The 23,250-nt window shown below is 45.9% G+C and overlaps 1 protein-coding gene across 3 annotated transcripts in view; it reads right to left on the bottom strand.

Moving 5' to 3' along the window:
• Window positions 1–8,685: 8,685 nt before the first annotated feature.
• LOC119174261 (NADP-dependent malic enzyme) overlaps window positions 8,686–23,250 on the bottom strand; it is a 144,785-nt gene continuing 130,220 nt past the window's right edge. For 2 of the 3 annotated variants that reach the window (XM_075883085.1, XM_075883086.1), the window contains exons 10-14: window positions 22,366–22,383; window positions 18,996–19,113; window positions 16,116–16,258; window positions 10,211–10,381; window positions 8,686–9,277 (exon numbers count right to left, since the gene is read on the bottom strand). In XM_075883085.1, coding sequence (XP_075739200.1) covers window positions 9,056–9,277; window positions 10,211–10,381; window positions 16,116–16,258; window positions 18,996–19,113; window positions 22,366–22,383 — 672 coding nt within the window. In that variant the 3' untranslated portion in view covers window positions 8,686–9,055. The remainder of the gene's footprint in view (window positions 9,278–10,210; window positions 10,382–16,115; window positions 16,259–18,995; window positions 19,114–22,365; window positions 22,384–23,250) is intronic. The other variant, XM_037425094.2, reaches the window with a different exon arrangement.

The following is a 23,250-nucleotide window of genomic DNA, read 5'->3' as shown; positions in this document are numbered from 1 at the left end:
ATGCTATGTAGTGAGTACCATGCTTCATAGCAACACGCCATCCGCTCAGCGTAAGAAGCCGCGAAGAGTCGAGACCTCTTTTGCCCGTTTTTAATCGCGGAGGCGTCGGCCCCCGTCACAAGTCTGTGTGCCAGGGAAGCTGAGTAGGAGGCCTCCTTATCTGGCGGAAAAATAGTTATCATTATCCGAGTTTACCTCGTTGCGGTAATCTGTAAACCCAGACGGCTCCGAGCAAGCACGTGGCTCCGAAAAAGCTGATAAAATTTTTCATTTTGACGTTGCAACCAATCTCAGCACGACGCACCTACTGGCACTGAGGCTAGCGTCACTTAGGCGCTACTGTGTCAATTTTGGCCAGTTGTGATTACGACTGGTGCCAAAACATGCATAGCAGCCACTTGTGAACCACCAACGCAGCAAAGTCGCAGCATGTTGCGCGCGATCACGCGAGGAACGTGCAGCAATGTCAAGGTAGAGTAGGAACAGAGACTAGTTTTTCAAAGCATGTGTGGTTAATTTTTTTCTGGTCGCACTCACGTTCGGCAGTGCATTTTCTAGGCTCTTGAGGACTTCGCCATTCATCCGGCGCATGTGCAGGTCGGTCCTGTGTTAGAACGCGCGAGCGCGTGGCCTGCACTCTACGGTGGCTACATACTGCACCATCAGCCGACAGTTGAAATAAAGACGTACGCTTCGGCGTCGTCTATTGCCGAACCCGATAACGAGACATGGCCGGTAGGCAAGCGCTGCTATATTACGCTCCCTGTCCGCTCGCGCAAGGGGAAGCGCCTCGTGGTCTGCTGCCAACAAATGGATCGTGGTGCGCGAGCACAGCGCAAGCTACCGTCATCGCCCAACATCGCTATAGTTGCGCGAGCGGTGAGGGAGCGTAATCTGGCAGCGCTTGTCAACCAGCCGTGAATTGTTGCCTTGGCTGGAAATAGATGACGTTGAAAGCGAACGTGTCTTCCTTTGCTGTCACCTGATAGTGCTGCAGGCCGCGCGCTCGCATGTTCCCTCTAACAGTGGACTGACCTGTAAGTTACGACTGCAAATTTTTGTTTCGTTATTACCGGTGTCATGTTTCCTATCATAGAAAGTAATGGTTTAACCAGAGCAAGTGTACTTATACACTAAATATTGACGACATAACACACCGGCCAATATCAAGGACGGACAGGAAAGACGCTTAACTTGCGACTGAGTTAGGGATGTAAATTAACCGATTCACAATGCCTGCGCATGCGTCGTAACCAGTGTGCCTTTTTAGAAATACGCGCAATCGTTGTCAATGGGCTAGTTTTTATTCCCATCTAACTCCGTGTCAAGCTAAGCGCCCTTCCTGTCTGTCATCGCGGTCTTCATCGGTGTGTTGCATGGCCACATTTCCGCTCTTCAGAGCCTAAACATGTCTCACCAACTAGCCTTGCAGTTCACGCTTTTATAGGCAATGAAGTGAATCTGCAAGAAGCGAGGAACCTGGGTTACAGGAACGAGGGCTCATGGACAATGCGTTGGTTGCTTCTGTATCATGGTCTGCAAGGAACGATAGTCAACGGGATAGTCAAAGCCTGCGGCCATTCGACTTACTGTGTCATGTTACACTCTCACGTGATTGATGCGAGAGAGACAGGCCACAGCTGGCACCGTTCCAGCTCACGGATGGACGGGAGTGTGAGATACTAAAGGCTTTCTTTCGCCTTAATTACTCCCGAGCTTGATGATGATAATGATGACCTAAACGAATGGCTTACACCCACTCCAGGGGATTGGCCAAGAAACGATTATTTAGATAATGGATCACATAATACTTTTAAATCTAATAAATTTTAAAAAGGTTAGAATAAATTAAATTTTACTAATTGAGAGATTTGCAATCAAAACCGCCTTGATTCAATTGAGAATCTTTGTAGAACATATATCCCGTTGACAATGACCTAATGGAAAGGCTCCCAAGGAGAGGATATTAGAAATAATGAAATCCAATCTAATTCGATTAAAAGCCGCAGTAAGAATGTTTTTCTGCAGTGAGTTGAAGCGAGTACAAGATAAAAAAATAATGCTCGATTGTTTCTTGTTTGTGCCTCTGAAAGATGCTCACAGCAGCTCAGTAGTTTCGTAAGCGAACGTTTTAGACCAATGACTGACCACCTCTTGGGCAAGATGGTTGGTACTTTGTAGTGATGCCTCTTCTGACCTTAATCTGTTTTCGAAATTGGCTATTCAGAGCGACGATCGGCCCATGTTATCGATGCAATCAACATGCTTGGAGATCATTTCAACGCTTATAGAATCGCTCCGCCCATTGGAAACATCCTAGCAAGTGTTACGTCGATGATCTACGCTGCTGAGACTTCATGCATGTGCAGTCAAGCCCTTTCATGCATCAGTGTGAATACACTAATAATATCAATAATGTTTGGGGTTCAACGTCCCAAAACTACCATATATTTACGAGAGCCGGCATAGCGGAATGCTCCGGAAATTTCGACCACCTGAGGTTATTTTTTGTGTGTCGAAATCTAAGTACACGCGCCTCAAACATCTTCACCTCCATCGAAAATGCAGCCGGGATTCAGTTCCGCGACATGCGGGTTAGAAGTCCAGCGCCATAACCACTATAGACCAACGCTGCGGGGCTGTGCGAATAAGCTGCCACGTCCATTGTATCTACATCATGGAGGCGGAAAGTCTAGAGACTGGATGTAGTGAGAGAGAGAGTGAGAATTTATTAGAAGGCAGAGAGGTCGGCCTGAGCTAGTTCGCTCTAGCTTGCTACTCTACACAGGGGATAAGAGAAAGGGGAAGGAAAGAGAGATGAACTCTAACACGTTCAAGCATAAAGATACTATGGTATGCACTCGCTTGTTAATCCTGCATTTGTACAGTTGTTCTACCCAGATACAAAAATAAACGTGCATACCTGTACCTACATTACGTTTAGAGCAATGACTTTATTGAGCATATTCGACGTTGCATATAGACACACGGCTACTTGAAGGCTGCCGTTTCGATTACATTTTATGCTATTTGCGTGTCAGTGTGATCTTACTAAGGCACCGTCCTTCTTCAGATTGTCCGACAGGCTTTCGTTCATCGGGGACCAAATTCAAAGCAGAGCCCACAGCAGTGGTAGAGCAGATACGGTTGTCGGCGGCCGAACCTTAAAGTCGCGGTTTTTGATCTAAGCCACGGCTGTCGCATTTCGATGGAGGCGAAATTCCAGAGGCCCGTGCACACTGCAGTGCGAAGTCGGAGCCCGTTATAAAGAACACCAGATGGCCGAAATTGCTGAAGCCCTCCACTAAGGTGTGCCTTATAAGCATATTGAGTTCCTCGCGAACAAAACCCAGATATTATTAAAACCTGTAAAGACAGTTGGTACTAAAAAAAAAAGACAAACCCGTAGATCGTCATCACAGGTTCGCAGAATATGTTTTTAAAAGAGACGCCCATACCACTTAGTTATATTTCTTTATTGACATGCTCCACAAACGGCACTCGCAATGTGCTTACGTGCCGCATAGTGCCAGGACATTTGACAGAAACGCATATAGCAGTTCTTTTAAGTCATTTCCTGAATATCATATATGCACGGCTTTGTGGATATGAATCACTACTCGCAGTGCGTGATCATCTAATATATTCTGGTTGACAAAACTAATGCATCTTTTAAGGACACTACAGGCATTCACAGGCCAGATGTGCGAGATGAACCAATCGCACGTCACACAAACCATTAAAAGCACCACAACACATGATACATCGAAAGCGAACACATCTCACCCTTCGCATAAGTAACAAGCATCACAGAAGTTCTTTTTTTATTATTTATTTCGTGCACTTTCATCCTTGTCTATAACGAGAGACACATCGGAATTCTCACACTGGTTCGCAGAGGCGCCGACAATTAAGGTTCATGGCACCTTTGCACCCTATAGCACATTCCGTTCAACTGACAAGCCACTTTTACCTCCGAGCCCGAATGCGATCACAATAAAAGATGGTCTTCGAGTAGTCATGCTAATGTTTTAAATCAGGATGGGGTATAAAATCAGGTGCTGCGATTGCTCAGCCTTCATGGCGATCATGCTCACCAGATGCGTGTACTTAAGACTTCCCGGAGGCTTCAGGTAAGGAGGGCACATCTGGGCTTTCCTGTAGCTTTTCTATGTTTGACCCTGTACATGCTGTTCTTTAAAACTTCTGTTTGCTGAAATCAAGAGTTCAACATTCGGGATCATTGTAATTTACTGTGATGTTTTCAGCCCGCAATACATATTGTCAGCAGACTTTTAGAAGCCACTCACTTATATCCCTTTTGCTCTTATATATTAACAGAACGTACACCAACTCCTAAATATCACAAGCATTTACAGCCTGTGTGCCATCAAATGAAACTTCGACCCTCCACACGATTAAATTATTTTTGTGCGTGCGTCTAGAGAATCTACAGCTCTAATAGCCAGATTGCAATTTATATTCCGTAAGGTTGCACTGAGACGCCATGTGACACTAATGATTTAAGAGTGAGAAATTCCTTAGGCAACTATAACGCGGCATACTTATTAAAACGGCACAAAGGGACGTTTGAAGCCCCAGGAATGGCCTCTGGGTGGACACGTTGACTGCTTGCCTGTCGTACGTGACCCTGTCCTTTGGACAGCCATGGAGGACACTAGCAGCCCCCGATACCCAACTTTAACATGAGGCTGTAAACTACGGAGGTCCATGTTTAAAACAAGGTGACATCATTTATAAGTGAGGGTTTCACAAACCATCGATATTCTGTCCGAAGCGGCGGCGTAGATTAAACAGAAGCTTTCTGTCCAAAATCATCGGTGCCTTGCAGAAGAAAAACATAGCAGGCCACTGCTACGATCTAGGTAAGGACACCAGAAACTATGCGCACACGGTTCACACCAGCAAGCAACGAGAAAAAGTGCAACGAATGCATCAAGCAACGGTTGTTCATCGGCGTCTCTTGCATACAAGACAAGACATGGTTAAGCCCAGGCAGGTTGGCGACTCGGTGAACGCCGCCTTTACAAAGTGTCGCAATAAGGAATAAACAATATTGATACAACCACCAAACACATAGGTCGAATATAATCGCTGAAACACTGCGACGAACGAAAAAAAAATTAATCACTAGAAGCTTCCAAATAAACATTTGGAAGCGCAAGTTTCGAATGCTTTCAGCGAGAGACATCAATAGCATCGACATTAGCTCAACATTTTTTTATTTCTGTGTAGTTTTTTTACTAATCCTAATAGCGCCGATGCATCCAAGGGTTGACAGAGACTTAATAATGTGTGAGCTCTGTGATGGCCGTGCACCTTCTCGCTTTGGTTGCTGTTGTAGAACGAAGCATGGTTATACAAATGAACATAAACCGATACACACCGTTTTCCCATCGTCCTGCACTGCACTGTGGAGAAGGGAGACGGCCAATATACACTGATAATGTTTATTCCGCAAATACACTTCCAGTATACTTTCAAATATATCAGTGAATTGTGACGAGACAAAGATAATATGTGCAACAACACTCTGATATTAGAATAAATAGCACTACAACGTCCTCAGCACTTGTAAATAATCTCGACTCACTGAGAATCACTAGCTTAACAGTTGCAACTATCACATATCTGCAAAAAAAAATGAAAGAGGGAAATGAAGTTAATACATCAAATATGAGATTACAACAGCGCAGCACGATAACAGCTACGGCATATCATGCATTTAGCGGTCAATATGGCGAAAAAATTTTTCCTCTTGCGTTTGCTGCACTAATACTACCACCTCCACGTAGATACTTCTTGCGAGATTATTCGGTACCTCTGGGACATATGTCCGTAAGAGATAATTGCACCCCTCTGATAATACAAGCAGCGTGCACGAGAACACCGACATTGGTTTAAACTAAGATGATTGTGTATCCCAAAAAATTATCTAACAAACCAAGTTAAACTTCATTCTGCATTACATTATCCTTCTAGAGACCATGGCGATTTCTGTGATGTTTTAATCGAAATTTTTTCGTTAGCTCCACAACTGACAGATACATCATCACAGACATGCCATTTTCCATATAACACATTCGATGTTTATCTATGTCAGAGCTGCCTGAAAAAGAGAGCCTTTATTCAGAGGGGGGAGGGGTGCTCACACTTCGAATTTCTCGCAGCAACGAGAAAATTTAAGTGAACTGAAACAACATCAAATATTCTGAGTACTATCGATATTCAAACAAATATCACGCTGCCGGTACTCTACGGATCGCAACTAGGTTCCGCCCTACTGATAATTATTTGTATCTGTAAGGCAAGTATAATTTTAAAACTTACCGTAGCACATACTTTCGTGAGACACCACAGTAAATATGACAATGCATAGATTTACCAAACACTTTTTAGCCTGCAACTTGAGCACTACTTATTATAGTTTAAAGAAGAACAGTCGCCGGGGCGTTCTTTCATTCTATCAAAACCACTTTAATTAGGCACTGTCTCTTAAATCATATAATCAAACCAACAAAATGGACGTACTAAAAACATCATATTTACAATAACAAAACGGCGATGTATTATTAATATATTGCACTCAATTTCGAGCGTACCTAAATAACCTGACGGCGACACGCGCTCACCACTTTTGACTTGCTACTTTAGAGAAAAAAAATTCTTTCAGGTTACAAGTTCGATGAAAAACACCAGTGTGTTTTGTCAGATTAAACTGGGTTCTTTACGAAAATTCCTGTGTTACGCCACTTGGCAAAAGGTTTCAGATGCACCGTACTGAATGAGAAAGTTATTGAATTCACCTCACGAAGACACACATTTTTTTTTCATTCTAGTTAAAAGTGCTGAACTTTTTCTACAAGCACACCCATCTTATCCTCCCTTTCTGTGTGCTTGTTGAACAAATTAGCCCTTCCCATTGTGTACCATATAATGTCGACCAGCCGCACAGAACTATCAATGTCGCGGCGTGCATATTTAACGCTTGTGGGTCTTCACGACTACAAATACAATGTTTCAAGCATGCATTTTGCATCAAATATACACACAACAATCTATTGTTGTTGAACACAACAATCCATTTCTTTGCCTATGTTTGGATTGAAACGTATAGTCGAGCTAGTGTAACGGATAATCTTCCTCAGACGCCTCCACCATCTAGTAAGATTAAGCGTTAAAGTGACTAAAGTTATACGAAAGTATGCCATCTTTATAAGCAAAGCACGTCTTTCATTTCAAAAGCATCTTAGTGTTATATAAATTTCGGCTGCTCATGAAGCTGACAGAGAGACCAGACAGGCACACTTGTGAAAAATTTCATCGAGGCTACGATGACAACGGAAATAAGTAGACTTCGCATGCACCACGCAAGTAACCTGAGGCAACAAAAATTACACAATTATTAAATGGTGCAAATCTTTTAATCCACAATGTTAAAAACAAAAGTTGCATTACCTCTCGGGTCGATAGCAATTTTGAGTGGGTTATAGTAGGTTCTTAATGCTCTCAGGTCAGATTCACGAATCCGACAGTTGTGTCATGTATACATGTGGAAATAAAGCGTATTTCAAGAAAATAATACTAGAACAAATGTCATACCTCAGCTGATGGCTTCGTCTTGGTTTTTTGTTGTGCCAGCCGCACGAACAATACACCTCAATATGGTAGCATGTAAAGCTGGAATACGAGCGAACTTTCGTGATGTTTTGTGACTTAACTTAATGTTTATGTTTTTTATATAGTTCCACTGAAAGATTGATGGTTAATTTATACGACGTTATAATAAGCCTGATTTTAATCGTGTTGTTTGCATTGTGGGTGAATTTCGAATATTTGGTGAAAAGTATCCTCCCCAACATAAAGTCCTGAAATAACACTTTCTATACATTATATATTACATATTTATATAAAAAAAGAAACCATACCATGTAATATCAGTTAAATAATATGTCAGGTTCAAGCTTTCCATCCAAGTCCGAAAAACTATTAAAAACAACAAAATACAGACTGGGTCTTCCCAAATACAAGGTTAATTATCTCTAATGCTTCTGTTGCTACACTCTAGGACGTCCTAACAACCACCTGGCAATGAGATGCCAACCAGAAAAGAGAGGTCGCAGCAGTTGTGCAATAACAGACTAGCCCTGTAATGTCTGTGTGTTAGCTATACACGAAATCACGCTGATTCGGAGCCAGCCCGAAACACTGTTGACCACCAGACAACGTTTTCAAAAGAAAAAGTCGGGGATGTCTGACTTGCCAGGGCGAATAAGGGATTTCATTCCTCGGGGCTCATCACAATAGAGTCATAGCAATCGTCGCAATTTATTCTCTCTTCGTCATCACGCTCAATTCACTCCCGCCTCCTTTTTATTTTATTTTTTTTGCGCAAACAACGTCGTTTCTGCCGACATACAGATCTCTCCGACTACCTAAAGCTATCTAACCGCAACACCGTACAGAAATAAATGATGATGTGTTTCGCATTTCAATAAAAATTATGTGTGGTAAGCTCGTAAGAAGATTCACAGTGGCTTACATGAGCCGTAGCTGTGACTCCTGCTCGAATATCCTTTCATTGCTCGTAACAAACATTGGTGCACTGCACCACGTCAGTGAAATGATGTTAAGTGAAAAGAGAGAGAGAGAAAACGTCTGGGGACATCGGGAGGAAACCAAAAAGCAGAGTGAGGTTTACCTGAATTCAAACAGGTCAGCGGTTATGAGCCGTGCTTGGTCTTATCTGGTTTATCTTTTCCTGCCAAGCAAGGCCACAGCCATAGAGTGATGCCACATCTCAGGCCATTGATTATGTAGTTCTCGTCTGTATAATAATCTAAGTAATTCGATCGTTGTGTGCAGCAGTACACGAGGCGGTGCGTGAAAGACGCGCGTACAAGCTTGCGGACGTCGCGCCAATAACTACGTCTGCAAGCTGCGTTGGAACTTCTTGGGACTGAACGATGACAACGAAAAAAAAAAAAAAACATTAAAATACAACGACAAGGAAGTGGTGCGCAGCCGTGGGCGTCTACTTGACCTTGACGGTCCCGGGGTAGCTGAAGTCGTACTGCTTGCTCTGCAAGAACGCCATCTTGTCCTTGGGCTCGGGCTTGACGGTTGCCACTCCGGTGGCGTAGAAGTGGGAGGCCAGCTCGGCGGCGATGTTCAACGACACCTCGTGGATGTCCGAGAGGGGCGGGTAGACGCGCCCTTCATTCAGGTTCTGCTCCGTCACTGTGTTGGCCACCGTCTGCGCATGCGCGTAAAGGAAGTACAAGAATAAAGAGATAAGTTGTAAGGAAACACAACACCAAGTATCTTATACAACTACCAGAGTTTCATACAGTGTGTTGTACTATCTACCTGGTCACAACTGCATGTGTGGTGAGATTTACTCCGCACTGTTCCTAAAGTACACAGCCATAGAGGAGTTATCTTTATTAGTATTTTTGTGCAAGACAACAGCATGATTTCGTTCTCTTTCTATGTGAGAGAGAAAAATAAAAGCTCGGCGTTCGCCGCTTCTCAGCGGTATTTACCTGTGTCATGCTATTAGCATGTGCCGTGTGACAGGAAGGCGCTCGGCACACGCTGTCAAATTAAGTAAGGGCAAGCATATAGATTGACGACGATAATCACTGTGCGAAAAAAAAAAAACGCAGCCTCGAAGGTTACAACCGATTGTAGAGTGATGACTGCGACGATGACTTTCGCTTTTTTTTTTTTCTGGGACCGCTGCTACGCGACAGTGCTCAAAGGGACTCGGGACGTCCTGCGGTTCTTCGCTTTCTTCGTCGTTGAACAATAAACGCTGACAACTACCGGGCTACTTTTACGGCATCGAACGCATCGTTGGGATCCTTGCGACTACTAGTGATAACAGCGAGAAAGCGCTCGCTTTCACGCTGAAACTCGTAGCGGTCGGCAGACCGGTCACGCAAATGCTCAGTCGGTTTAGTGTTATTCGTTGTTTAGTCAGATATTCCACCAACCTTTACACAGTGTACATACTTCCAGCATAACTTGGTACGTTTCGTGGCACACGTTATAGCACGATAATGCCACTCGTTCTGATCCAGTGATATCCCGTCACATGCGAGTGATCTTTACCAACCTGATCATATTTTTGAAGGAAGCAAGTACGGCTGCGCACACGAGACATGTAGTACGTGACTGTGCGTACCTTGGCGGCGATGAGGAAGACCTCGTCGCTGATGGTGGTGACTCCGCAGGCAGACACGGCGAGGGCGATTCCCGGGAAGATGTACGCATTGTTGCCCTGTCCTGGATAGAAGGTCTTGCCCTTGTACTTGAACGGCGGGAACGGGCTGCCACTGGCGTACACGCACTTGCCCTGCACAGAAAAGAACACAGGTAAGGACAGAGTTTATTATCTTGCATATTGCTCGTACCTATAGCTTACGTATTTACCTATTTACGCCAAACCTTGACGGCATGTTTACATCAACTTTATGAGTCGCACTTTAATCTGATAGACACAAACGTTATAACATCACAGCAGAACGCACAAGACTTAGTTGACTGGCGGATAATGAAAAGCAGCCTTTGTACTGCGGTGGACGTAGTCAGGCAGATGACGGTGCATGAAAAGCAGTTTATGCTATTTATGACACAAATAATCGTTTCCACCATCTTCTTGCGATTTTGTGTAAACGGTACTCGCGGAAAATGCAGTGTTTACAGCAATTTTGTTGGAGGGGTGTACGACATTTATGGTTCGCACCATTGATGTTTTTTTTTTCCTTCTTCGCGAACAATACTTGCCATCTGTCTCGTGTTTCCTTTGGAGATTACTCCGCAGTTGCTATGCTTACCCCCCCCCCCCCCCCCAAAAAAAATACCAAGATGATCTCGCTGATATGACGTGTGCTGTTTAGGAGTGAGAAATTCTGCAGAAGCGTGCAGTGAAAAAGAAAATATAATTCTTGCAAGATAAGTAACGATTACCGTTTTGTGACAAGTTAAGCAGCAAACCGTGGAAATTGTTTTAGAGCATACATATCGATGACACAATTGGAAGTGCTTGTGCATAGTACTATGTAAATGAATTTCGCATATGTGACGTGTCTACAGACTCAAAAGGCTGTGGCGAAACGAAAAAAATAACAACGCGTAGCAGAGTAATTTTTATTGACAGACCTCGTGCGGATTTTAGAAGAGTTACCCCAGCTGCGAAGGCGTAAACTGTGAAACGTCAACTCGCAAAGGCTCACGGGATGCACGCGGTCTGCACCGTCTTCTGATTCAACGGCTCTCCGTAACTCCTTGGTTATCGGTGTCGCGCGCTTTCTTCATGACAACACAGCGGTGATGTTCCATACTACGCCGCAGCATTCCCATTCAGAGACAAGAAAATTCCCTATTTCCGATATTTTTTTCCTGCCAACGTTGACAAAACTTCCAGCGAAGTTCCCTCCACAATAGTACTGATTTATGCCCCAATCAATACACACACACACTATAATTAGACATGTCTCACGTACTGGCGACTTTTTAAATCATGACTAACCCCTCCACTGCCACACAACAAAAGCATGACTTCGTTAGTTCTTGTACTGTTAGGCTTTAAGTCTAACACCGTTAGTGAACTAGAAATCGCTTCGCGTAAATAGGGAGTTTTTGAATAGCACACCGTGAGCCTTTGCGGTGCGGCCGCTGCCACTACGCACGCGTCGTAACGCGAGTCGGTGTTGGCGTTTGCGGACCGCACGCAGAAAATCCGAAATTGCGTGCAGTGATGGCGGCCCGCATGTGGCCCGCAAGCGCTGGCTTCAAGGCTACGGCGTCGCTGCGATCGTGCGTTGCGGATCGCAGCAGGGCAAACGCTATTCTAAAACTCTTATGGCACCCGTAACGCCTGCAGCGCTTGCAAACCGTATTATAAAACTCCCTAATATCAGAACAAAACTCAATGTGTATGCGTCATAACCGATTACAGCAAGTGAAGGCTCCCTGTGAGCGGTAATTATCGGTCGTAATAGGAGAATTTAACCATTCCTGAAATTCCCTGCAATATCACGAAGATTCCCCTTTTCCCTTTGGCTCAAAATCACAGGCGAAAATTCCCCGAAAAGGGGAAAATTCCCTGCATGGAACATCACTGCAACAGTGCACATGCTTCAAATTTCTATAGCGCACGTTAGCATGGCCACACGCACGACCGACCATGAAAGGGAAGCGTGTGCTGTCCTTGCGAAATAATATTTTTATATCAGCTGGAAAAGAACGGACTGTACGTACTACCACAATGCCACGTTTCTTTGAGCGTAGCCTTGAACTCATTTCACACACTATACGTATTAGCCCAGGTCGCCCACTAACATATTTATTTTTACGTGTTTCCCTCTGTGGATGCGCTCAGTTCTTTTTGCATCAGTAGTTGCACCATGTTGCACCGCAGCTTGTATCAATGTTCACCGTGTGCAAGGGTATCCTATATTACTGAAACTACGCATTCAGTGGCAGCAGCCGTGCAAAATGTTCAATCTTTCATTCGTGAATGACCTTGACTACAATGCAGGGCTGACAAAGCTTTAAAAGGACTTGTTTTTGGGCTAGTTGGTGCATACTTGGTGCAGAAGACTGAGGCGCAAAAAACATATCGTGAAGCAGGAAGAGCAGGAGAGAACAGACAGAGCTGTTCTGTCTTCTCTCCTGCTCTTCCTGCTTCACGATATGTTTTTGCACCTCAGTCTTCTGCACAAAGCTTTAAAAATAATGGCAGCATATCCACGGGATGAATGGTGGAGAGTGGGGCGAAGCATCCGTCTGTCCATGCGTCCGTCTGTGGGACCGTCAATGCGTCCATCCACCCGGCCTTGCGTGCCTCAGTTCGTGCGTCCGTTCCTGCGTTCTTCCATGCATCCGCCCCTGCGTCCGTCCTTGCGTCCATCCGTCCGTGCAGCCATCCATGCGTCCGTCCATACATCTGTCTGTGTGTCCGTTCGTCCATCTAGTCAACACTCCAAGTAACACCATCTCACATCTTTTCATCATATGTTCCGCATATAAAAGCACCGCTATCCAGCGGACATTCCAAGGACTAAACGAGACGTGGCACACGCACACTTTCTTACGGCTTGCACTTCGTGTCTACTTCCCACCTTTAGCCACCTCGAGTTTATGGTACATACTAGTTCACTGTATTCATGGCACTGCGGCCCAACGCTCGCAAAACCTTTCTAAAACCAAGGAGGCTACGTCCAGAGAGTATAACATAAGAAGCCTTTCTTGTCAGATAGTGCTCAATGCACATGCCAATGGCTGGCTGCTAATGGGGAATAAGAGACAGAAGAATTCGTCTTTTAGATAACCCGCACGCTGCAAATTTTTATTGTTCAACAACGCAGAGGAGAAATCTCCCACCGGCACCACCTTGCTCGTAAAAACCAAAGATTGGTTACGTACTACGACGAGGGACGAACAGGTGCCACTTTAAGGAGCTTCGCCCCTAAAACCAAATGTGTTAGCGGTAACTTTTTTTCTGCGCAGTCGAGCTCGTTTGGCGTTTACGTATTGCATCGCATTTGTGAACAGGCTGTCCGAGACGACATTCTCTCCGCCGTGGTGGTCTAGTGACTAAGGTACTCGGCTGCTGACCTGCAGGTAGCGGGATCGAATCCCAGCTGCGGCAGCTGCGTTTCCGAAGGAAGCGGAAATGTTGTAGGCTCGTGTGCTCAGATTGGGGTGCACGTTAAAGAACCCCAGGTGGTTGAAATTTCCGAAGCCCTTCACTATGGCGTCTCTCAAAATCATATTGTGGTTTTGGGACGTTAAACCCCACATATCAAATCAATCGAGACGACGTTCACCTCATAGTCAGGCGCCATGCTTGTGTTGCGTAGTTATCTGTTCTGCTCGCATGCGCACGAGATCATGCATGAATAATTTGGCTACTACCAAACAAATGCTCGGAGAAACGCTTAAAATTACCAGCAACACTTGGTACACCTGTTCAACGAGTAGAATAGCGGGCGCTTTTTCTTGTCTACATGATCGTTAATGACATCATTTTCTCCCACTGGTGCGAGGTCGTCGCCTTCGGAACCCCTGGCTAATTGGGTATATATCGGTGCATGCAGTTGACATCATCGACAAATGTTGTGTCTGTGGATTCCACAGGTTCACCACTGGGCTGATGTCGTGCGGCTGTCAACCGCTGTGTCACGCTATTTTCGGTAACAGGGTCAGAGCTGGCTGCACGATGCGTGACCGCCATGCGTTTTAGTGTAAAACTCGTATGTTTGTCGATCGTAGCTGCGTATACAGTGATTGTGGTTGTTCTGATGAAAAACTGCACATTCAAATGTCTTTTGTGGCGCCATCTTGGTGCCTCAGTTCCTCTTTTTTCGTGCCAAAACGACGACGGGACGTAGTCAACCTGCCCTGCATCTTTGCTGGGAGCGCCCGTGTGTAAACACCGAATGTGTCAGACAAACAATACCATCCATGCAGGATTTGAGACAAGTTATCACCTACCTGATGCTAGGCATCCAAACGCTGTACCACTCACCATGCTTCTCCTTATTACCATAAAACCCACTTTAATTTTATATCTTCGTTCGAAGGGAAACTGAACATCTTTTTCTCTCAGGTGCTTGAACTCGAGCAACCGACAGCCACGCAACGAACCATGACCGCGAAAGCGATTAGATTGCAACAGTGTCATAAAAAAAAGAGGGTGGGGGGAAGTGCAGCTCCAAAAACGCGGCCAGCGAAAATATGCGCCACAGATATCTTGAACCAGAAGCTGATGCTGACGGCCCCTCCCATGACTCTTTGTGGGTTTACACCTCACCTATTTGCATATGCCCTTATACAACAATGGCTGGCAGAAACAAGCAAAATGTTGGGATTTTGTAACTTATTTTAGAATATATAGTAAAACCATCTTTGTGTTCAATGACATAAATGCACCTTTACGAGCGCTCACTGTGAAGCCACGAACATGAAGGGTACAAAGCCCTCTATGGAATTCTACGGTGTGTGCTGATATCTGGTATTAGTCCGCGACGGCGCAATTCTACTGGTCACGCCGTCGACCAGTCAAGTTGTTTGCAATGTGAACCTGTACTCGCACAGTGACGTGGCGATCGTGAAGCGACAGAAATCACCCCATGTAAGACTGCCTTATAACGCGTGTTAATTTTACCGGCAATATTGTGGATTGGTTGCTAATCGCTGCTCATTGAGATGTTTCAAAACAACAGTGGCAAAGCCGAGAGACAGCTTTCTCCCAACAGCGATCTCGCAGTAACATTTATGCGCGAGCTCCAGCCTCAGAAATGAAGGAGAAAAAAAAGCAGGCAAAGTCGACAAGACACACCAATGCAATGAAGTTTCACAGCATTACGTCAATAAATCAATGAATGAGCGCTCGCAAGCCACCTTATAAACATACTGCGAACTCTTCCTCGTTTTTCCTTATTTGTCTACTCCAACTGAGCATCTGGTTAACATCTCTACTCTCCTTCTCCTTTCTTTTTCTTTTTAGGAGATCCGAAAGCAAAGAATGCGTTGAGTTTTTAATGACTTTTTAACAATAAGTCGAATAAGCTTTTTTTAAATGAATCGAATCAAACACAATCATTTTTCTTCCATTATTATTGCCGCGGCATGTTTCTTCACCGGGTTTTGTGTCCCAAAGACACTGAGAGGTGGGGCAACGAAGGGTAGTTTGTGCTCACGGCTTCCAGTGACGTCACAGAAACCGCCTAGTTGGTGAACCGCACAGCATATACGAATGGTTTATGACGACACACGTTAATGTTATTATTGCATCACTTGCAAGTTTTTTCGTTATTGACGTGCAGAAACCCATAAAATACTGGCCCTATCTTTATCCTATTGAAGCATGTGAAGCGCGACGTGATTACCTCGCTCCTACGTCATCAAGGCAGCCATGTTGGTGAACTAGTACGTTATGAAGCTGTGATCATGACGTCACGTGCGAGCTATCGATACTAATTCGGTCTGTAAGGTGCATGCATGGGCTACGCGACGTCACTTTTCGACGGGATGTCCCAGTATCACCGTTATACACCGCGTGGGTTCGTAGACATACTCACGTCTGTGTAGGTGTACGCAGCCTCGGCGGTACACTCGGCCTTGTGCGTCGGGTTGCTGAGGGCGAACACCACGGGTCGCTCGGCGTTGGCGCACATGCACTCCAAGATCTCCTTGTTGAAGGCGTTGCTCTGCGCCGACGCACCTGAGAAAATAGAAGAGAAAAAGTGATGGCACTTCACCACCACTCCTAATTCTCGTAAGCACGTGAGCTATACTGGTCGCCGTAATAATGACCTGCTCCGCGAACACGCTCGTATCGTTAAGAGCAGTCGCGATGCTTTCTTGGCCTTGCACTTCAGCACGTGAGGCTGTAAACAGCTTTTAAATGACACTGTTATTCCTAAAAAAACAAATAAAACAAAAATTACATTCAAAGCGCATTATAAAAAAATTGCACCTTACAGAAAAAGGTTCGTTATATTAAAAAAATTCATAATATATGTTCATTCCTAACACTGTGTTTATTGAAAGACAAATTTTAGTTTACTTCATTATAACCGATGTTTCGTTATACCCGGGTTCGCTGTATACTGGTTTGAGTGTATACAAAGGAATTATCGAGGTAGAGAGGATTTGTAGAAAGGGCTGAACTGCGTGAGCACTCCCGCTCTCGGGCTTTGCCAAAAGAGTGGTCTTTTCTAAGAATGTAAGATTTTATAACGCAGCGGCTGTGAGCTTTCTGAATGATTTGTTTTTTTGTTTTGTTTTGTTTTTTGCACTTCTAGAGTATATATGTGTACGGCCTTTGAAATAAATTTTGTTTGACGTATGCGCTCATCGCCAAGCCTTCCGTGCTGTGTCAAATTGTTACGCAACGTGATCAGTTAGTGCCGATCTTGTTGACTGTTGTCACTGCGTACCTGCAGATTATAAGGTGTGCCGGGATGTCAAGATTAATCACGAAAACTTTGAGAATGGGCGTATCCCATTACTAGGCGAGCATTTATCACCGGTGGTATGTACAGTGGCGATCAAAGTTTCGGAGACCTTGAGAGCACGTGGCGAATAGCTACGCGGCGCCCTCTCACGGCTGCGAGCGCGCACTGCGTAAGCGCATCCTTTTATACCTGCCAGCCTGAGCTTTCGCTCCCTTGAAGTGCGCGCACACCGGAACGCCAGGAAAATTGGAAGGTGTCGCTTCTGTACTCGCCGCAGAAGCACCGAGTGATATATTGTTACAAAAATATGTAACTCGTAGGGGCCGTGCGCGACACTTCTAGCCTTCGTTCCGAACGTTCCACGGCGGCGGGAATACGCGAGCTTCGCCAAGAGACAGTACCGCTCGGTAATCTTATCGTACGTGTTGATTAAAAGAACTGACGCAATGTGCGTCACAGATAATGAATTTCATTATCTTACGAATCTCACAGATAATGAATTTCAATATTCTACGAAACCATAATTTCACCTAGTAGCGCACGTGTCAAGGCCCGGCCTAGCATGTGGTACCGGGGCTTTTTCTCTGCAATCACGGCTCTTTCATATGCCGGCATTGCAAAGAAAAAAAATTCTACCGTTCCCTTCATTCACGCTCTTGGCAACCGCTGCTGATGACGGTTCCATTTCACGTGGACTGTAAATGCTTTCGCTATTTCTCTCTTGTGACTAACGTTTCTTGCCGTTGTTTTTTGAGGCGCACACTGTAGCATTTTTCAGATGTAATGTAACAATCTGTGCGTTATGATATAATTAGGTTTTCATAAATGGTAACGAAAGAGCACGCATGTTCCAACATTTAAAAACACTTTCCAATCTGTTTTAAAACGCACAACATCGGTCATTACCAAAACAGACGTCAACGCAATTTCGACAGCTTGGCCGGCCCGGCTCTATTTCGGCGGGTCCCGATTCAAAAATCACTTAGTCGCTGCAATAAGAGCGACAAATTTCCATTATGTTAGCAACTCTCTGCGGCGGGATCGAACTGTCCTTTTTTCTTTTTTGCTGCGAACGAATTCGCAGCCTAAATATATGTACTTCTTTGCCACCTAAGCCGTGGGTCTGTACATGCATGTCTCTCTTGGTACGTGACCGCTTAGTGTATGACCATAGCCTTCTAGATTTCCCTTGCCTGCCGGATGCGCGCTAAATGCTCGTCATCTATGGCGGCGCTACCTACGTAGGGGTAAGGGTCTTTGTACTTGGCCTTTGAGATCAGCAATTTAGGCGTTTGCTAATTTCGGAGGCTATGTCTTGTTTTGAAGGGGTTGCCTGCTGAATGAGCGTGAAACGCCTGTCATCTATGGCGGCGTCACTTATGTAGCGTTGATTTTAGTTACGTTTACGCCTTTTAAAACATTTCTACGTTATTTTTGTTGAATATAAGCTCCAAAAATGTAAAAAATTATTTGAAGACACTCCTACTTAAGTGGCGCCACCACCATAGTTCCGACGACGGCCGCTTCCCAAGGGACCGCCAATAATCCAGCAGGCAAGGGAAATCTAGGAGGCTCTGGTATGACTCACTCAGCAGGTGCGGACGGACTGACGGACAAACAGACAGACAGAAGATTCTCGGTCTACCGAAAAAAAAACCATCCGAATTTCCACCCCATTCATCATCGTTCACTCCGTGGATATGTTGTGATTTTTTGTGTAATGTGAAACGGCTTTAAAGCGAAAACGAATGGTGAGGAAGCGCGTTAGAGTGTATGTTGGAAGGATCACTGCGGTTGGTCCTTTATTTGAAAGTCCAGCCGTCGTCTTGTGCGTGTCTCTTCTCGAACTCGCGTCGTCACATGTTCGAGCCCTTAACTCTCTCATTGAAAACAATATACAGTAAAGCAATATTTCACAAGCACAAAACAAGTTCGTTTCTGGTATATGTACGAAATACGGTGACACAGCGTTCGTGAAGACAGCCCCGAATCGGGTCTTACCGATGAGAACGGTAGGCTTGACGAACTTCACGATCTCGAGCAAGTTGTTCATCTGCTTGGCGTCCTTGGCGAATTTCTCCTTGTGAGACTGCGTACTGTCGCCGTTCGGGGCACGATCCTGCAGGAGCCACGGACATGAAGCAAATCATGAGCGCAAAGGTATTCATAGGCCTAAGAGCGTGCTTACAAGCGAGTCTATTTTATGCGCATACCGCAGCCGTTTGTTTATGGCTGTGCACGAGTGTTTGTGAATACGTCGTGAACCAGGATGCAGTCGGCGAGCATCCAAGCGAACCGGTGTTTTCATTATAATGCAATCGCCTTCAATCCTTACTCTAACTACGAATGCATCTGTGTAGGACGCATCCACAGTGTTTAGAAAAAGTAGTTAACGACTTCGAGTACTCGGTATAGTTTACTATGGGAGAGCGGAAAGCCGTCCCGTAGGCCTCACGCTTGATGAGGCCGCATGACAAAAATCTACTAGCTGTGTGTTTAGAAAAAGTGGGTAACGATTTAGAGCACATAGGAGAGCAGAAAGCCGGTAAAACAGAGTTGCTGGATGGCAACTCTGGATGAGAACGAGCATTGTAGAAGCTAAGCAGCTTTACAATCTGTTCTACGTATCTGATGAGCCGGATCGGAAGTATAGACACACATAATACCCCCAAAGATGTGCCACTCAGCAGCTCAGTGCTCTTCGAAATTACGCCACAAAACTGCGGACGATACCTAAATATCCCCACTGCCCCATATATACGCATTCAAACGCACCTTTCTTTTAGTAAAGTTGAACGCGTTTTAGATTACTTTGGCTGGACGTCGGCATTCACCATTATCGTCCATGCTTTCCATGAAATGACTTATTCAGGTCCATCATCTTTATTTAGCACTATGAGTAACATACCATGACATATAAATAAAGCATGCAGACGTGCACCTCCCGCGTCTCCATTTCTATCAGGCACGTTGCTAGGCGATAACCAGTGCGCAACTTGCGCGCGCGTGCTGAGGTATACACTACAACATATTTTATAAACCACGACTACAGCAACCTAAACCAGACCCCGCTCTCCCTGCATGCTGCTCAAGCAAGAAGGCGTGTACAAACGGAATCACGCGTGCACTTGTCGCCGGCCGCTTCATATCGGCTTTCCCTCCAACACCTCTACAGATCGTCTTCTACGCCTTGGTGTACACAACACCCTCGACGAGTTGATTGAGGCTCACCGTTCCGCTCAGGTGCAACGCCTATACCGTTGACCAACCGGTCACCACATCATTTCCCCTATTGGCCGCAACACCTCCTCCCACCCTCCGGATTTGGTCTCATTTCCCCATGCTGTTATAATGGCCTTCTGCGTTAATCCGCTGCCTGGGAATATGCTCGCGGACCACCACGACGCTCGCCGCCATGCGCGGGCGACCATGCTTCACGCCAAGTACGCTGTCTACCCGGCCGTTGCCTATATACGTTGATGCGGCCCGTTACAACTCATCCAGAGACGCCTTCGTAGTCGTCTCCGTGTCGCCCTCCTCAGCGCCTTCTGTTTCTGTGCCTGCAATCGTGGCCGGCGCTCTTCGAACACCTTACGCCGCCGAAGCGGAGGAGGCGGCCATCGCTTTGACTGCGACCTCGGCCGACGCTCGCAGTGTACTCAGCGACTCCAAACGAGCCATCTCGAATTTCTCGCGAGGTCTTGTCTCACCTACTACCCTACGACTCCTTCGTCCGCTACTGCAGCAAAGGAGCAGCGCCATGTCGAACTGATCTGGGTCCCCGCCAACTCGAGTCACCCAGGCAATGAGACAGCTCACCAACACGCGCAAGGACTCCTCTGAGGACAGGCCCCTCAGAGTGGGACGCCCCGGTGCCGGAGCCCCTCGTCACTTACCACGACAATACCCAGCACTACCGCCTCGAGCGATACACCTATCCAGCCCCCCACATCAGTCTTCCCAAGCGTTCTGAGGTCGCCTGGCGTCGCCTACAGGCCTACACCTTTCCGTGCCATCGCGTGTTTTTCAACATCTACCCAGACATCGATCCACGCTGCTGCCTCTGTGGAGGTATGGCCTCACTGAACCACATCCTCTGGGGCTGCCCGGGCGATCCCCTGCCCCCCGAATTCTTCCACCCACCCCCTACCGATGAACAATGGGAGCTTCTTCTTTGCAGCACAGACAATGACATCCAAACACGGATCCTGGGACGGGCACAAGCAGTGATCGAGAGGCACGGCCGGGAAGCCTGCTTCGCTTAGCCTCCCTCATCCCTCACTCTTTCGATGAATAAAAGTTGTCACTCACTCACTCATTCACTCATTCACTCACTCAGCTGCCGTTTTCTACCGACATATGCAAAAACCGACGCCGTAATGATAGCTAGCATGGGCATACCGCATGATGGGCCTTGCGCTATAATTCAAGCACGAACGGACGCTCGCAGCCACGGTTGTATTCACACGACGAACGTGATCACAGACAGATCAGTCATGTGACAATTGGCGTAATTCAGATCCCTCCACAGCCAGCATTCACACGACAGGGAAGAATTCACGCTGCAAACGAGGATTTCGCCATTGCTCTCCGAGGATCCCAACAGTAGTTTGGGCTTCCGTTGTTTCAGGAATCGGTCCGCGAGGACTGAAGCGGGAACGCGGGAACGGCTGACGTATGGTAACGTAGTACGAATTCCACCGCCTCAAACCTCGATTTGGTGTGTCGTGTGAACACAGCTTTACGTGAGGTATCAGCTCCAGACAAGAGCGTCCGTAGCCGCGCGCCCCACCGGGAGTCTGCACGTGTGTCATCTACGGGATGTCTGACGTACCGGAAGCTCTTTTAAAAGATACACTTTTTATTTGCAATGAAGATTGATCGGTGTCAGTCATCACTGTCAATGCGAATAGCGAAACAATTACTCGACTATTACAAATGAGTTCTGCGGAAACCCGCAAGGAGGCGAAAGGGTTAAGAAAAGGAAAGAAGGCAGGATGGTTGTCTTCTTTTCCCCTTTCTTAATCCCTCGAATACAACCAACCAGCGGTTTGTTTACACGCCGGCTCGAACAAAAAAAAAATCCTTGAGCTAAGTATCACTGTTGTGGGTCCGAAAATTTTACAGACTAGCATTTCGAACTAGACGCGCAGCATTGAGTGCACCAATTTGCAGTTTTCGGACGTTATATGCTGCCCACTAATTGTCCTCTGTTTCACTGACTTTATGCGAGTGCTTCGTAAAGTGCATTCACTCGCAACCGTGTTTGCCGCAATTAAATCACGCGAAAGCTGTCCAATCCAATCATGCTCTTGTAATAAACAACAGGTATGTACATGTATTGACTGAACCTCCGAGTTTTTCATCTTACCTTGATTGGTGGACGGTTCTGTACAACAAAAAAAAGAGAAAAAGAAACAAAAATTATTCCTGTGAGAAGTCACGTTTTTGCTGCATGGCCGAAGCAGTGCGTGCGATAACAACTAATTACAGCGTAATGCGGAGTAACGTTAGCAACTACCTGCTTTAGCATACAACCTGGTGTACCTCAACAAAACGCTGACATGAAGGAACGCGGCCGCTGCTGTGAGCGAAGTCCCCTTCTCTCCGTCTATCGCTTCAACACGAACTGATCGGTGAGAGCATCTTCCTGCCGTCTATTGCTTCAACACCATGGGCGATTCGGGAAATAAAACGACGCGTGAAATTTGCTCGAGCAGTGTTAAGATGCTGCCCTCACGCAAGTCATTCGCACGTAGAACGTACGAGGCACGCGCCGATGTCCTCGCAGCTCCAACTTAACATGGGATCTCACGGCGACGGCAAAATTGCGCCCGAGTGCCCCTACGCGTATAATTATTATCACAACAACATCAGAAAGTCTGTGCTATGCGCTGCGTCTACAAACCCATCACACTGTATACTTCGCTGCCGAATGCCGTCCCGAATGATCGGACATCAAAAGCCAGGGAATCACATGCCCAAAAGTTGTTTATTATTCATCCGCCTCAATATGGATCGATCAAGACTTGCTTAGAAGAAGTTTGGTTCGGTACTCAAGGCGAAACTAAAGTGCTCACGTGCACATACGAAAACATTTTCTAAATGTCAAGCATTCACTTCTCTCCTAAATAGAAAATTACAGTTCCGGCCAGCAAAAGCTTATCGTAAAAAAGCATGAACACTTTTTAGGAGTAAATGCGTTTGAAAAGAGACTTTCTTTTTTTTTTCCGGCCCTATCGCTTTGAGCATCGTT

This window comes from Rhipicephalus microplus, unplaced genomic scaffold (assembly GCF_043290135.1).
Source record: "Rhipicephalus microplus isolate Deutch F79 unplaced genomic scaffold, USDA_Rmic scaffold_15, whole genome shotgun sequence".
In the NCBI taxonomy this organism is placed as follows: domain Eukaryota; kingdom Metazoa; phylum Arthropoda; class Arachnida; order Ixodida; family Ixodidae; genus Rhipicephalus; species Rhipicephalus microplus.
The sequence above is the reverse complement of the archived record's forward strand: the minus strand, read 5'-3'. Positions and strand labels throughout refer to the sequence as shown.